The 15,225-nt window shown below is 41.4% G+C and overlaps 1 protein-coding gene across 2 annotated transcripts in view; it reads right to left on the reverse strand.

Moving 5' to 3' along the window:
- Positions 1–297: 297 nt before the first annotated feature.
- Positions 298–15,225, reverse strand: part of insyn1 (inhibitory synaptic factor 1) — a 74,620-nt gene continuing 59,692 nt past the window's right edge. For both annotated transcript variants that reach the window (XM_086072073.1, XM_086072074.1), the window contains exon 3: positions 298–1,383. In XM_086072073.1, coding sequence (XP_085928199.1) covers positions 577–1,383 — 807 coding nt within the window. In that variant the 3' untranslated portion in view covers positions 298–576. The remainder of the gene's footprint in view (positions 1,384–15,225) is intronic.

Raw genomic sequence — 15,225 nt, forward strand, 5'->3', positions numbered from 1 at the left:
AAGTTGCATTGCAGGGTAAGGTTTAATTTTGGGATGTAGGTAATGGAATGATAGTTGATATTATGGTTTGGAGGTTAGTGGTTAAAGGGTTGGAGTTTAGGTAAGGGATTTGCAGGGAAGTTATGGATTATGGGTTAGTGCTCGGGATCGGGGTTAGGTCCATGGAGTAAGGCACTGATTTAAAAAAAGACCTTTTATATAGTAAAAAGTCTAAAAACACAAAAATGAAGGGAGAGGTGGGGGGATAAAAAAAAGAAGGAAAACAGGGGGGGGGGTATTTATGGGTATTGGTTAGTGGTAGGGATTTGTATTAGGGTTAGGTTAGATTTAGGGTTTAGGGTTAAGGTTTAGGGATTAAAGCCAAATTTCACTCTTATAACCAAGATTCAATGCACGTTCCTAACCTGAGTTTTGGAATGAATTTAGGGAGCCCAGTGATTTTTTTCCCCATATATCATTTCTTTATTTAGTAATTGATTTATTTGTGTATTAATCTATTAGCTATGTATTTAATATTAAATAATGCACAGTTCTTGTGGTGAGCTGTATGATAAACGGAGGAAGGTTCCGGCTGGCTCAGTGCTCCTTTGTTTTCTGTTTGTTTGGAATATAGGGCAGTACAGTTTGGGTGCTCTTATCCGACACAGTTTGTGTGCTGCTGTTTCGCAGGAGTTTTTTACGGCAGCCGGGGTTCAGGAGGCCTTTCCTGGGTAACGTGTGTGCTCCCGTCATGCCTCTCGCCGACAGGGGTACATAAGAGGGGTCGAGGCAGTTGTGGAGGAGCGAGTGCTCGGATGAAGAACGTTTGGGGGGGAGTGGCTCGGCCAGGAGGCTCGGCTCGCTGTCGCTGTCAGGCGTGGCGCGGCCACTCTTGTCATCTGGTAGGTCCTCCTGCTCCTCTTCGTCGTCGTCGTCGCAGCACAGGGCGTGGTAGAGGATCTTGTCGCTGAATCGAACCCTCTCTCTCGTCTTGTGGCTGTGCGTGGAGCTGCTGGCCTCCTCGCTAGATGAATCCGGCGTGATGATCCGCGGGCCGTTGGGGATGGGAAGCCCGCCGTTCATTTGTGAGTAGACTGAAGCGGTGGCGGCGGGGCCTAGGGTGGGCGTCTGGGTGGGTATTGTCCCTCGGCCCGGGGGCGCTCGTGGGTAGTAGCCCATCGGCGGCTCGCTAGGCGTGCGGGCACAAGCCCCACTGGCCGACTCCAGGTAACCGCAAAACTCCCAGCTGTCGGACAGCACGTCGGCGTTGAGGAAGTCGAGGCGGAAAGCTTCCCCGAGGCCGCGCTCGCTGCTGGACGTACTGCTCGCCGTCGCCACCGTCCAGTCATCCGGATCCAGGTCAAAGTCAAAGTCTGACGTCAGTTTGTCGATCTGGCCCACCACCTGGAAAGACGAAGAGCAGAACAGGGAGTAAGGCATCGGAAGTTTTTAGCAAGTCTCAAGATACTGCGGCAAAAATGATGTCCTGTCGAGCTCCACAAATGACTTGCAAATCGAGTCAAGGAAATCAAAAAGCAAGTCATAGTATCTTGTTCAGTCATTATTGTAAATGACATTGGTGTTTAGTGGAGTTTACCATGGTAAATTACAGTACATGGTGATTAATTTAAGGTACCAAAATGATTATTTTGAGCTAAAGAGCAAATGCTAGTTCCGGCTATTCATTTTCTATATTGCTTAGCCTATTCAGGGTCCCTGTGAATTGGAACTTATCCCAACTAACGTTTGGGTAAGAGGTGGACTACAACGTGAACTGGTCACCAATCAATCATTGGGCACATATAGAAGCAGACTGCCATTCAAACACACAGTGTTATAGTCAAGACCACACCAACCAAAACTAAGACATTATCAAGACAAGAGTGTATCGTGACCAAGACAAGACCAAGACTGTAAATACCAAAGACAACTCAAGGAATTGATTAGACTAAGGTCACATATCTTGTCATTGTTGATGTAGCCGCCACTCTGGCCCGCACTGTGGTCAATCTGTGTTTACCCTCACATGGCTTCACAGCTTTGCACAGCTTGGCCCACCAGCAATCTGGCGCGCTAAAATTGTGCTATGTATGTTAAGCTACAATTTATTCCTTCGCTAATGTCCCAACACATTTACAAATGGCATGAACAGAGGACTCGCTCGGGGTGGTGGTGGTGGTGAGCAGGAACGGGTTCCCACTCGTGATAAATGAATCATAATAGCAGGTGGAGCTGAATATGAGAGAGAAGCACTCTTGTAATGACGTACCGCATGGAATCCATTTCCCAAATCACTACTCGAGCCGGGCAGGAGAAGCTCTCCGGAGACTTTTTACATTACTGACCATCACTCCGCGTCACGCCGTCATGTCAGAGACGAGGCAGCCGCGAGTGGCCTCTTTCATTCTGACCCTCAATTACACAGCCCAATCATCTCTGACAGGTGTCGAGGTACAGTAATAAACCCTCGGCTGACGCTGCTCGGCCTGCTTCTCCATTAAAGCGACTCTCTGAGAGTGGCGGAGTGACCTGACTCTGAGTTGATCAGGTGCATTGACCATGGTTGACTCTTGACAGTTGGCACTGGAGAGGGAAAAAAAAAATCACATCTGGCTTAACATCGAATGTGCTTGATGGAATTTTAATGATAATTCTCGCGCACAATCACGAATATTATTGTTCTCGGCGGCTTCCGCATCGACATAATTTACAGCAGAAAAGAATGTCATAAAAGATTATTGACTACCATTCTTTTACTATATTGCTTAACTGTGTTGCAAATGAAGTCTCTTCAGTCACCAGGAAATGCTGTCAATGCTTCATAAACTTTATAGAGTGACGGCTTCATAAAGTCCACGGGGGGAATATACAGAACACTGAACCCCAGCCTCCAGCTGCACGCCACAGATTTAGCATTGGGAGGTAAACAAAACGAATGACATGTCTACTTAGCTTGCTGGAGACATTTTAACCACTTGGCCCACCTTTAGTAACCCTTCGTTCCATTGAGGACTGTGGACATTTCAATTGAGACTGCTGCAGTAGGGTGTGTCTGGTTGCTTTCACAAATACAGTAGAAGATCAAGTCAGGTCAGAGTCAAAGCATTTTCAGAAAGTTTAGTTGTAGTGTCTTCGTTATCTTTACAAGCCCCATTTGGGTCTCCCCAATAAGCTGATTGTTTGACAAAAAGTCGTCCCATCTGTAGCCAAGCATTTTTCTCAGGGACTTGAAACAAAGGAGCCAGGTAAGCTAGTAAATGTAAAAAAAATTCACAGCCATAAATCAAGTATTGGACATTTGTCAAGACACACCTGACACTCTGGTTCACGTATTCGTTTGCGCCCCCTGGCTCTAATACATTATCTGTTGATGCCATTAGCACCATCACCAGAACAGTGTGATGTCTTTGCCAAGGGACGTGAACATACCGTTTTCCAAGCTTATACTGCCTATTAATACAAGGCTGGCAAACATTCAAATGCCTCTCATTGCCTTGATTTCGGTCTTCTAAGACACTCCACTGACTGCACACATATCATAGCATCGATTGATCGATATATTTGGCAGCCACAGTTAAAGTAAATATCTAAGAACCGACAGATGCACACACTTTCTGTGGGAACATCCTGACTTTCTAAAACATTTGGGAGGTCACATTCAATAGGGTAAATAAAATACTGATTAAAAAATAAGGGCTCTGTTAGCTTGCCATGCTAGTTAGCTAGCATAACTAACTAGGTGTGATTTGCCTGCCACTCGTCATCAAAAAGTAGTAGTAGTCAGTGTTTTAAGTGGGCCGGAACGCAACTTGCAAAGAACGCACTGTCAGCATTCAGGTACGCTTGACAATACATATTTTCTGATCAAAAAAAGCTGTTCTGGTGTGCGCCGCTCATCCACAAACTTACATATAGTACGGAAGTCCTGCGCTCATCACATCACCATGCGCACGCTTAATCCAGTTACCGTATATAGATAAGCGCATACGTCATTCAAGTCGGCCGCTGTAAACGTGATGCTAGCAGCTAGCCCAATGCTAGCAGACCCTAACGCGTGGGTACAACCATAACTCTTGCCTCTGGGGGGCCCTGAGGTGTTGCGCTTGCTCTGTTCCGGCGGGGGTCGACGGCTCCCCTCTTTGGTGGAGATTTTCATGCATGCCAGATCCACCACACCAGCATCTACCGAAACTCAGACACAATCTGTTTCCTCCTCAGGTTATTGAATCGGTGGAGGCTGGTGTCTGCGGATCTCACGCGGCTTCGTCTGTCCTTCCTTCCTTTTCTCGGTCTCTCCTTTGGTCTCTTGAGGCCTCCCTGATTTTATGTTTTTTGGATTTGTTGGGGTCTGGATGTTTCTTGGGCTGGGGAGGAGTTCTGGTGGGGGGTGTCTGGTCGGTGCTGGATTTCACCTTCCTTGGTTTTCTTCGGTCCCCTCGGGTCTCCTGGTGTTCGGTTTAGGTGAACGGTATGAGATTTTTTCTAATAGGTTTTCTGGTGAGCTAACAAATACACGCACGCACGCACGCACGCACGCACGCACATACACATACTCACCCACACACACACACACAAAAAAAAAAAAAAAAAAAAAATATATATATATATATATAAAAAAAAAAAAAAAAAAGCAATGATGATGACATTTCCGAATGAACAATACTGAGCTCTTAAAAAAAAAAAAAAAAAAAAAAATGAAAGCGAAGGACACAAGAAAAAACAACCGCTGTGAAATGTAAACTTCTGCAAGTCACGATTCACGATACTGGGATAATACTCGGAATGGTTGATGTAAACGATGAAGTTCGTTCTTTGCTAGGCACTCACTATCCCATACAGGGATCCTGGATTAAAACACCCACTGGTAAGTGTTTTAGGTGGAAACATTTGCATAATTTGTCAGTAACAGCCTAATTACGGAGCATTAGTGACCAGAATTGTCCCAAGCACAAGTCCTACCTCCATCATTTGTCAGAAAACTTGTTTCTCTCCCTGATCCAATGTGAAAATGAACAGATTGTGCACTTTTTTTTTGTACATGGAATACTTCAAATGCTTTAATTGCTGAGCAGAGATGCATAATTTACGACCACATGAACGCTGAGTGTTTTCATTTCGCGATGGATTGTCATTGAGAGCACAAGGCTGATTGAAGGTGCCAAAATGTCAAGTGTGTGTTGTGGCAAAGCGGTGCGATTCCAGTTCAAGTGCTCTATCGTCCTCAAACATCCAATGGATGCTGATCACAAAGGCAGAGGTTAACTCTTGTTTGAAATGCTTCGACATCATACGCTTCCCATGGAGCAGGCCAACAAAGGAGCGGCATCATGGACACTACAACGTCCGGTACGATTTTCGCTGGGGGCTTCTTTCGTTTGTCTTCCGAAGGCTTTTTCCGCAAAGGTTTTACCTATATGACATTTTAAAAACAGTAAGAAAAAAACTAAAATAAACTCCATTAAGGATTCATGGTTGCAAAGTGGTGTGATGGAAAAGCAAACGAAGATCTATTAGTAGCTGCGAAAAAGCAAATCTTTGCTTTTGTTAAAGCCTGCCTGAGGTGTCAAAACCACAGGATATTAAGCATGTGGAAATGTGATCACGTGTAATACTGCACAAGTCTATGAATATCATTATGGGGAAATCTTTACTATTATATATTATGAACGTGTGGATTCAATGGTTTGGAGTTGTTGTTGTTTTTGTCATGTCTGACTGGATTAAATGGCCGTACACTAAAATAATAATAACAATATAATAATAATAATAATAAAAGAAAACCCTCCTTTGGATTTACTTAATTCGAACATGCACATCAGTTGCAAATAATTCAAATGTAGTTAACTGACATTTCAACCTGACTGATATTTAGATTTTTAAATTTTATCACTGATTTCAAAAAGATTGAACACCCACCTGTCCAAATATGTGAATCCACCATTCGAGAATTGGGATTATGTGGGAAAACACTGTATATTTCCAGCTTTTCGTAGGCCAGAGAAATTGGCCCGACCTTCACAATAGTAGTTACAGCCTCCAGGCTAACCCCCAAGCAAAGCAAATTTGTATATAAAAAACAAAATGTGCATTGAGTTCTTCTTTTTAAACAGGCACAGCTTGTATAGTAACGTGTTATTTGCTTGGTCAACAAATGGCTTGTATTCCCTCCCTAAATGAAAAAAAAAAAAACTTCAACATGCTGTAGTGGATCCTTATGAAGCGAATATTACATTTCCCAAGTTAGGGCTTAATGTTGAATACTTGAGCATTTATCGGCAAATTAAATGGCCTCTGCTGGCAGCGCAGTTGGTACATGTGTAAATAAATCAGGTGTGAGTTGCCAGGATAAATGAAACGTAACGCCCTCGTTGAATGCTTCAGAAAAAAAACCACACCATAGGAGTGAACTTCATTACTGTGTTCGAGTGGCCCCGCGCCATCTGTTCCAGCACTACGCGTCATTTTCACAGATTCTGTAGTGCTCGCTTGTTAATTATAAAGCATCCGGCGTCTAGTGCCTTCTTTGTTTGGTTCCTGGGGAAGAAAATATGGAGAAAAATGCATTTGCTGGGGGCCATTCGAACACATCGGCATCATTATTTCTCGCTCGGTGTGTCGAAGGATGGGGCGCTGCACCTGCAGTTGATTTCCACCATGATTGCCTACAATTGTGAAAATATACTACAGTATTTGCAAACAGTAGTTAAGTACACTTCTATAGAAGCGATTTCTCAGGTGAAAGCAAGAAATTGTGGAGTGTAGTTCAAGCATCGTGGTCTGGAGTAGTGTGGAGCCAGAACACTAGTGGTGCAACGGATCATCATTGATCCGTGGTCGGTTCGGATCAGGCCCCACGGTTCGGATCACGCCATTGCACATTCACAGTCCATTTTGACATGTCAAGGAAGCTGAAACATACTCAACGGTAACTTCACATTAAAGTTGACCAAATGCAGTAATACATTGACGGCAAAGCAAGTAGTCTTAGTACACTTTTACTTTGAAGTTCGCCCACGTCGTGACGTGATGGCTAGCTTGACTTCCCTTTTAGACGCTACTTTATCATAGTTGATTGACATTGTAGTTGCGACCAACATCAACACAACGCTATCCCGAACTCATATTTATTTGCTAATTTAGGACGCTAAGAAACCACTAATTAATTACGCTGTAATTGTATGACACAACAGAAGTCTCCGACGTAAGTGGCTAGCGGCTAGCTGTTAGCATGACCAACGACTGTCTTGAGTGTCTGGCTGCCGCCTGATAAGTAAGTTTGCTTGTAAGCTTACTTGAATTCTTTTTCAATATTCTGGACCAAGGCTACTTTTTAATTCACTCTCCACGTTTAAAGGAAGCAAAGTGCCTTAAATTGCACGTTGAGGTCTTTTCATTATTATTATTATTATTTTGAAAAAGATAAATAGAACTTTGTCTTCATTTATTTTATAAAACACTTTTGCCCATTAAACAAAGAAAAACATTCAACTCAAAATGTCAAACGTAGCTGTTTAGATTATAGGAACACAATTTTCAGCCATTAATACCTTGTTATTTTACACACGAACCATTTAAAAATAAGAAAGTTTATGCCTTATATTGCACTTAAAAAATGTGTTGTGTTAAGGGAAAAGGCGTTTGACAAAATAAATGAAGACACTAAATCCTACACGGCTATATTTGACATTTTGAATTGATATTTTTTTTTTTTTATGGAAAAAGTGCTTTAAAAAATTGGTACTACTTACTTATTTTTTGGGGGGGAGTTTTGGCTGATCCGAAAAACTATCCAATCCGTGACTCAAATCCGTGATCCTATCCGAACCGTGACGCACCACGACAGAACACTGCTGTTAAATTTTGGCATACATTTTCAATGTATTTTTTATGTTCAGAGTTTAGCTTCCTGTCATTTTCTTCGGCCCCCCATTTTTTTTTATGAATAAGTAACAGTGCTTTGGAATTTAGGGGAGGGGCCAGCAGGGGTTTGAGAAGCAAGTGCAGCCTATAGTGTCTGTCAGTATATACAGCAATCTGACACTCCTATTTTTTCAACAATACAATGTAAAATGTACCCAGTTTTGATAGGGTCACAGGTGAGCTGGAGCCTCCCCAGCTGGCTTTGGGCGACAGGTGGGGTACACCCCCGGACGAGTCGCCAATCAATACCACAAGGGCACATATCAATAAACAACAATTCACAATCACATTCACACCCAAGGGCAATTTAAAGTCTTAAGTGAACTTAATATGCATGCTTTAAAATGTGAGAGGAAGCCGGAATAGCAGAATCCAATATGCAGTGTCACTTTTTTAAACACACTGCTGTATTCCCAACACAACCATAGGTCTCGGCTATCCTCATTCGCATTCTTGACATGTGAATAGAGCACTCACATAGTGCTGTTGTGATTTATCTCATCCCCCGGCAGCTCATTTATCATCCCCGACTTTTTCGCCACAAAAAACAAACAAACAACAAAAGACAAAAGTCCTCGCTTTTGAACACCTTTCTTTCCAACTGCATTTTGGGAGCGTTTTTGAGCGACAGATGATGTCATTGGATCTTATTGCATTCTCTTCTGTTGTGCGGGAGAGAAAACAAAACAAAAGAGACTGAATACAAAAAAAGACAGATTGTATTCACAGTTTGTTCTTTTTTATTTTCCAGCCACATGTAATGACAATAACTCAAACGTTTTGCAATTTAGCATCACCTATTTGTTCAGTACACAAGGTTCAAATGTGGTCTTACTGACAACAATCCCCAGCGAGTTAAGCAGTAAAATCCATCAGTTTTCATCCATCTCAGGGGGCGGCCATTTTGCCACTTGCTGTTGAGTGAAAATGACATCACAGTTGCTCAGGTGTTAATAATAACCAATCACAGCTCAGCTTTAGATTGGTCGTTTTGAGCAACTGTGATGTCATCTTAAGTTCACAGCAAGTAAGTGGCAAAATGGCCGCCCCCTGAGATGGATAAAGGCTGGATTTTGCTGCATAACTCATATTCCACAAATGTAATATTATTGTCAAGAAATGTTTAAGGTTGACTTCCCCTTTATGAATTGGTCGAACCCCGGAATCAAATCTCGTTGACTCCTTTGAGCATGAGTTAAGAAGCCCGTGACGTGATTTAAGTCATTTTAATGGTTTGCGATGCAGACGACGGGCGCGAGCACGTGTACGAGGTGTCCCTTTGAAGTGCTTAGGGTCGTAATGATCCTGTCACGAGCATCTTTTATAAGCCTTAAACTTCATTAGGACGTGTGCATGCTGCCCTTTTCATCTCCAAAAGCTCGTCTCGGGCTCAAAGTGTTAAACTGCGATGTGATGCCCGCGAGGACAAGTCGCTGATCAAAAGCATCATTAGGGAATCTCGCTGCTTAATGGGCCTCGTTTATCCCTCTGGGGGCTTTATAGGAAGGGAAGGTGGGCTTCTGGAGTCATTAAAGAAGCAACTTTTTAATAGCATTTTTGCCGAGAGGTTACGTTACTGCAATCGCAGAAGGAATAGAATTGGTCTTCTGGATGCGAGATGATCATTTATTCATGGTTCTCCTTCATTGCTTTTATCTAGGAATCACTAGGAAGGAAAAAAAAAAAGAAGAAGATCATGTCACGCTAGAGCATCGCTTCCTCCACATAGCCATGAGATTACACCTGAATCTTGTAAGGTCACATGCCGGGAGCAAAAGGACTGGTCTTCGTGGCCTCGCCTCTCAGTTTACCAACAGGATGTTTCCCAATAAAGCCAGGTGAGTCTGAAACCACGGTAGAAAATGATGAGGTGATTCTGTGCGCTTGGTGTACCTGCACTGGGAAGAATCTTTTCGGAAGGGGGAAAAACATTGCTAAATTCATAGAGTTGTCATAGAGTATCTAACGAACGCTAATGCAGTACTAAAGTCATAATTACAGTAAATATTTGTATGAAAAACACTCATAGCCTAAAATATTGTTTCCAGACTTATGCTAAGGAAGTTAAAGTATGTTATTCAGTAATACTTACATGAACTTGATTGGTAGTGTTTTAACCAATCAATTTTTAGAGTGTACCATCCATCCATCCATCCATTTTCTTTACCGCTTATCCATTTTAGGGTTAAAGGGATCTGAAGCCTGTCCCAACAGACTACATCCGGTTTAAAAAAACAAACAAAAAACATTGCTCGTACAGTTTGTCTGTATTCACTTTTGGTTACAGGTTGACTACTGAATTAATTCCATTTCCGTCGTTCCCTATGGGATCAGAGGTCGAGATGTTGAGGTCCAGTCTCGACTGCTAATAATATATTTAAGCTAGCCTCCAACAAGGTGAAGGTACCTTACCATATAGTCGTAATGCGATTTACTCGTATTTATATATTTATTTATTTTAGGGATGCACGATAATATCGGCCAATTCAACGTCAAACAGATAAACCAGATAACAGAAATCTGGCGATAATTAGCGGCAATTATCAACCACTTTGACGTCACACAGATAAACCAGATAATAAAGAAATCCGCCAATAATAATAGACATTCCACGTTGGACTATCTCTAGTGGTTGTCGCTCAAGTTGTGCCCTACTTCGCCTATTTTAGTGTCGCATACTTGTGACATCATAATGCGCGTAACCTTGTGTTGACAGACACCAGTCGCCAGTGTGGGTTTTTCTTTACTGTGTCTCCCTAAAATGTTACCCTCGCAGTTTTTTTGTTGCATTTTTAAAACATGACTGTTTTGTTTTGGCAAACTCAAAATGAGTTACCGGTTGTCATCTTGACAAGCAGCAAATACACACAGGGGAAGAAAAAGAGGGCAGGGCTCATGGGGAAGAGGCAGGAAATAATTGACAGCAAAAAATTATAATTTTAATTAATAATTATCGGCTGACTTAGCGGTTATCAACATTGGCACTTTCTAAATTATTGGTTTATCGGTATCGGTTGAAAATATCATTGCATCCCTAAATTTTTTTTTTCTATTTTAGAAAGCATGACTGTACAATTCAGAAGGATTTTATGCCGGTCAAACAGATTACTACGGGATCAGAGGTCCTTTGACGCAATGCTAGCAAAGCGCCGGAATGCGCCAGTGAAACCATTTTGCGTATCAGCGCAAGTTATTTATTCGTTTTGGGAAAGCCCGCAGTAAGTGAAACATTAGTGCGGGTTGGCTAGCTGACTCGACAGAGACCAGATAACGTGTGTGTGCTTCCAGGTCGTCACTAAAGGTCGAGTGATTTAGTGGCGTAGTAAAGCTGCTTTCATTACATCCAGGTCTACTGAGGGTGACTGATTGTTTGCAATGCAGCCACAGAGACGCCGATAACGCCAGCCACATTCGTTCTGTCGTTTGTGTGTGCGCTGACCCGCAATATGAACATTTTGTTTATTCCTGTTTTTTTTTTTTTTTTCGAGAGGCAGCTGTTTAATCCCAATATTGCTGGGCGCTCATTAACGTCACAGCCATGATGCACGGCCGTCGTGAAAGAGGAGTGAAAAGGAAGGACACCCTTGAGGGATTGTGCTAGTCCTGAACACTCACGACCATATCAAAAAAGAATAAGGATGACATTTTAACACACTTAAATGTTCAGCCTGCTTAGTGTCAAAATCGCCATTTTGAGCACTTTCGCATAGCTACAAATGTACTAAATTTCACTGGCATGTTCATGCTGGTGAAAATAGTTTGGTTCTCTCGAGGTATTACAAACAAACAAACAAATCAATATGCCCTCAATGGTAGTTTCACTTAGCATTCATGTCTACCATGAGTAAACCCACAAAAATCTCTCAAGAACTCCTGCCCGAAAACACACATTAAATCTGCCATTTTGGTTTGAGGCGGCCATTTTAAAGTCAATGATAGTCACTGGATAAAGTCATTGTCAGTGTTACCAAATTTCAACCATGTATAAACATCAGATGGGTGACCCTAAATTGTGAAAATTTTAGATTCAGTTTTGGTCTTATTGACGATGTTTGTCCTACAATAAAATATTCACCTTATTCAATTGGCTCAATAATACACCCCAGAATATTTAGAAAATTAAGACCAGCTGAAGCCAGTAGCAACATGACAGTTGGTATCATGAGCAGACTCACAAAAAAAAGTGAGTAGACCCACCAAAAAGTCTGAAAATCCCATCCAAGAAATGGGAGATACATTTTGTTGTGAGGATGTCATTTTAGACATTTTGTCCATTTCTAGGGGTCTCTTTAAAGCAAACTTGCCCTTCACATTTTGTCCGATTAGCACCATATTTAAACCATCTTTACTAGACGACAGATGGATAATGCTAAATTTTTTCATTGTGTTTACCTGGCGCGTTAAAGGTAAGTTGTCACAGAATTTTTTTTAAAAAAAGATGATCACAAAAATATTAATATAATTATTTATCTTAAAAAATAAATAAAAACGAAAATAGGAAGTGTGCCATTTTGATAAAGGGGCTTTTTTTTATTTTATTTTTTTTACAGTCAGTAGGACTCCTTCAAACGCGAACTTGCCCTTGAACTAAATCAACTTTGAACCACACCCTGAATTGCTCAACTTTTTTAGCTTTTTTCAGAGCATGACGACAAAGTTTGATGATGCAGTAACGCCTTCCCAACTCTCCCTACTCGCATCGGCTCCTCTATCCGGCCTGTTCATCGCTGCTCGCAGGTTTAATTTGAATTTTTTTTTCTTCCAGAGGGAAGGATTATGTGCAGATAGCGAGAAGGAGGTGGACAGCCCGGGCAGAAGGAGAGATTGGCGGCAACTTTTATGACTGAGGAAGGGAACTGCAAAACTCAGCAAAATATTTCCATTAGCCCACCCCTCTCCAGCCAAAAGCCAGTTCTATTTATAGACATTATCCGTGGCTAGGGTTACCATAGCGAAGCTTTCTTTTTTCTCTCTCCCCTAAGTCATTAATCCAGATTCAAGCTACGGCTTCTATTAGCGTCCATCCTTGGCGATGGACACGATACTTCCGTGCGGCGTGCTGTCATTCCAAGACCGTCTTGCCGAAGATAAATGACAGAATGAAGGATGAATGTGGCCATTTACCCTCATGGGACAGATGCCCCTCGAGCTAATGGGGTAATAACGAGAAAAGGAGGAGACGTTGAGGACAGAGGAGGTCAGATTCCAATTAGCTACTGATCCAATTTGCTAATTTAACCATGACTAAATGTTATGACAATGGAAGCGACCGGTGACAACCACCTGTAAAGTTGCACAAGCTTGAACTTGCATGATGTGAAGCGCGACCTCAGCACACTTTATAAGACCTCAGTTCAGCAAACATCGTAAATACACTTTCTATACACTATGCAACATTTATTACTTTAAGCAAGCCAGTGTTCCCCGCTACGATTTTTTTGTGGAACGTACAGTGGTGTCTTGAGATAGGAATTTAATTTCAAATTTTCTCGTTTTCAAAGCATGCATCTCAAATCATACTTCTTCACTGAAATTAATGAAAATGCCATTAATCTGTTCTTGCCACTCCCCCTCAAAAATAAACAACTCTCTATACCTCTCTCGCTCTATAATAATGAAAATATAATAAATATAATAGTAAAAAAAAATTATTATTATTAACAAGTGGACAGTATGTTCTGCTTTGAAGACCCCCTTTTTCTTTTATCGCTCAGTTCTTTAGACCCCAATATTAGATTAGGCATAGGCATATTTTGTTGAATTACAGTTATAATGATTTAATTTAAAAAAACGAATGGGTAAAGGGGAAAGTGACGAATGCCATAAAGCATTCAGCACATTTGTAGTTTTTTTTTGTGTGACAGTGTTCCTACCATCTTCCTCAAAGTTGTTTAGTGCCAGTAAAAATGATACAGACCGCTCAGGCCATGGCAAAGGTACCATTCAACTAGTTTTAAGTTGATGTTTCATCAGAAGAGTTATAAAAATATTTTATTAAGGTTTTAAAGTTCCTTAGTGTTACTTTAATGTGTTAAAAAAAATTGGGAAAAATAAAAAAAATATATATAATACTGGGATAATGTCGTTCTCTTTACATTCTTTCCAATGGGAACATTGTTGTGGAATTCCACGTGATTGACTAGCCACTAGTCCAGGGTCTACCCTGCCTCTCGTCCGTAATCAGCTGTGATAGCCCCATCTCACCAGTCTAATGAGGACAGGTACTTTGCAAAAAAGGAATGAATAGATGTCATGGAATCGGAACAACATATTTGAATTTCTTGGAAAGTTGTTTCCCAAAGAGCCTCAATTCTTACCACAGACGAATTTGCAAAACGACTGGCGCAAACATCTGGCATGTCCGATTCAGATGTGTAAAAAGCTTTTAAACTCCAGGAGGCGGTTGAAAAGCAAGTTGGCCAAAGTAGTTATCGCTCCCTACCTCGCAGTAACTCATAGATGATGATGCTAATTAACCAATATTGATGGCCCGGGGTGATGACTGAGCAGTAGTTAAAGTTAATAAATAATCACTGCACCTGCTCTAGTGCCGTCCTGATTGTGGGGGGGCTCTCATGCTACCTAGCAACATTCACTTACGATTTCACAGCAATCCACTGAAAAATGACTCTAACTTTCTTTTAATTTTTCTCTGCTTCGAGCTTAGTTTTCATTAGGATCGGTGCTGGGCCGTGACTTTGGGATAAGAAGTCCAGGCTGGGAGAGCAGCGGCTGGCCCCCTTCTATTAATACAGGCCACACAATCAATATGCTGCTGGCATTTCTGGGCTTCCTCTGGGCTGTGGCGCTTATCTTAATGGCAGTGTGCTCCAATTTTCTTTTCTTGTGTGGACCCATATATCATTACTTACAAAAAATATATATAACCTGATTTTAAATGAATTGGAGATATTGCGACTGAATAAAAGATAAACATTTTTACTTTTAACCCTGAGTAGGATAACAACTATTGCTGCATTATCTCAGGTCCATCTTTCTCAGGTTATGTGTATGTTTTTATAGGGAACTTTTCAATTGCTTGTATACACCTATTCGGGTCTCAGGGGTGTCTGCCCTCCCATTAAGTGTGAAGTTACACAACCAAGTTTTTTTTTTTTTACAAGCTCTTTTTTAGGCAATGTGTCTTTAAACAAGATTTTTACTTTTAGTGCTATCAAAATTTGGCTAATTTAATACTCTAATATACCTTTATTTTACACCGACCATTCACCCACATCCATGAATTGGAAGAGATGCAATATATATATATATATATATATATATATATATATATATATATATATATATATATATATATTTGACTTG

Source organism: Leptonotus elevatus, chromosome 3 (assembly GCF_054856555.1).
Source record: "Leptonotus elevatus isolate MCC_2025b chromosome 3, RoL_Lele_1.0, whole genome shotgun sequence".
NCBI lineage: Eukaryota > Metazoa > Chordata > Actinopteri > Syngnathiformes > Syngnathidae > Leptonotus > Leptonotus elevatus.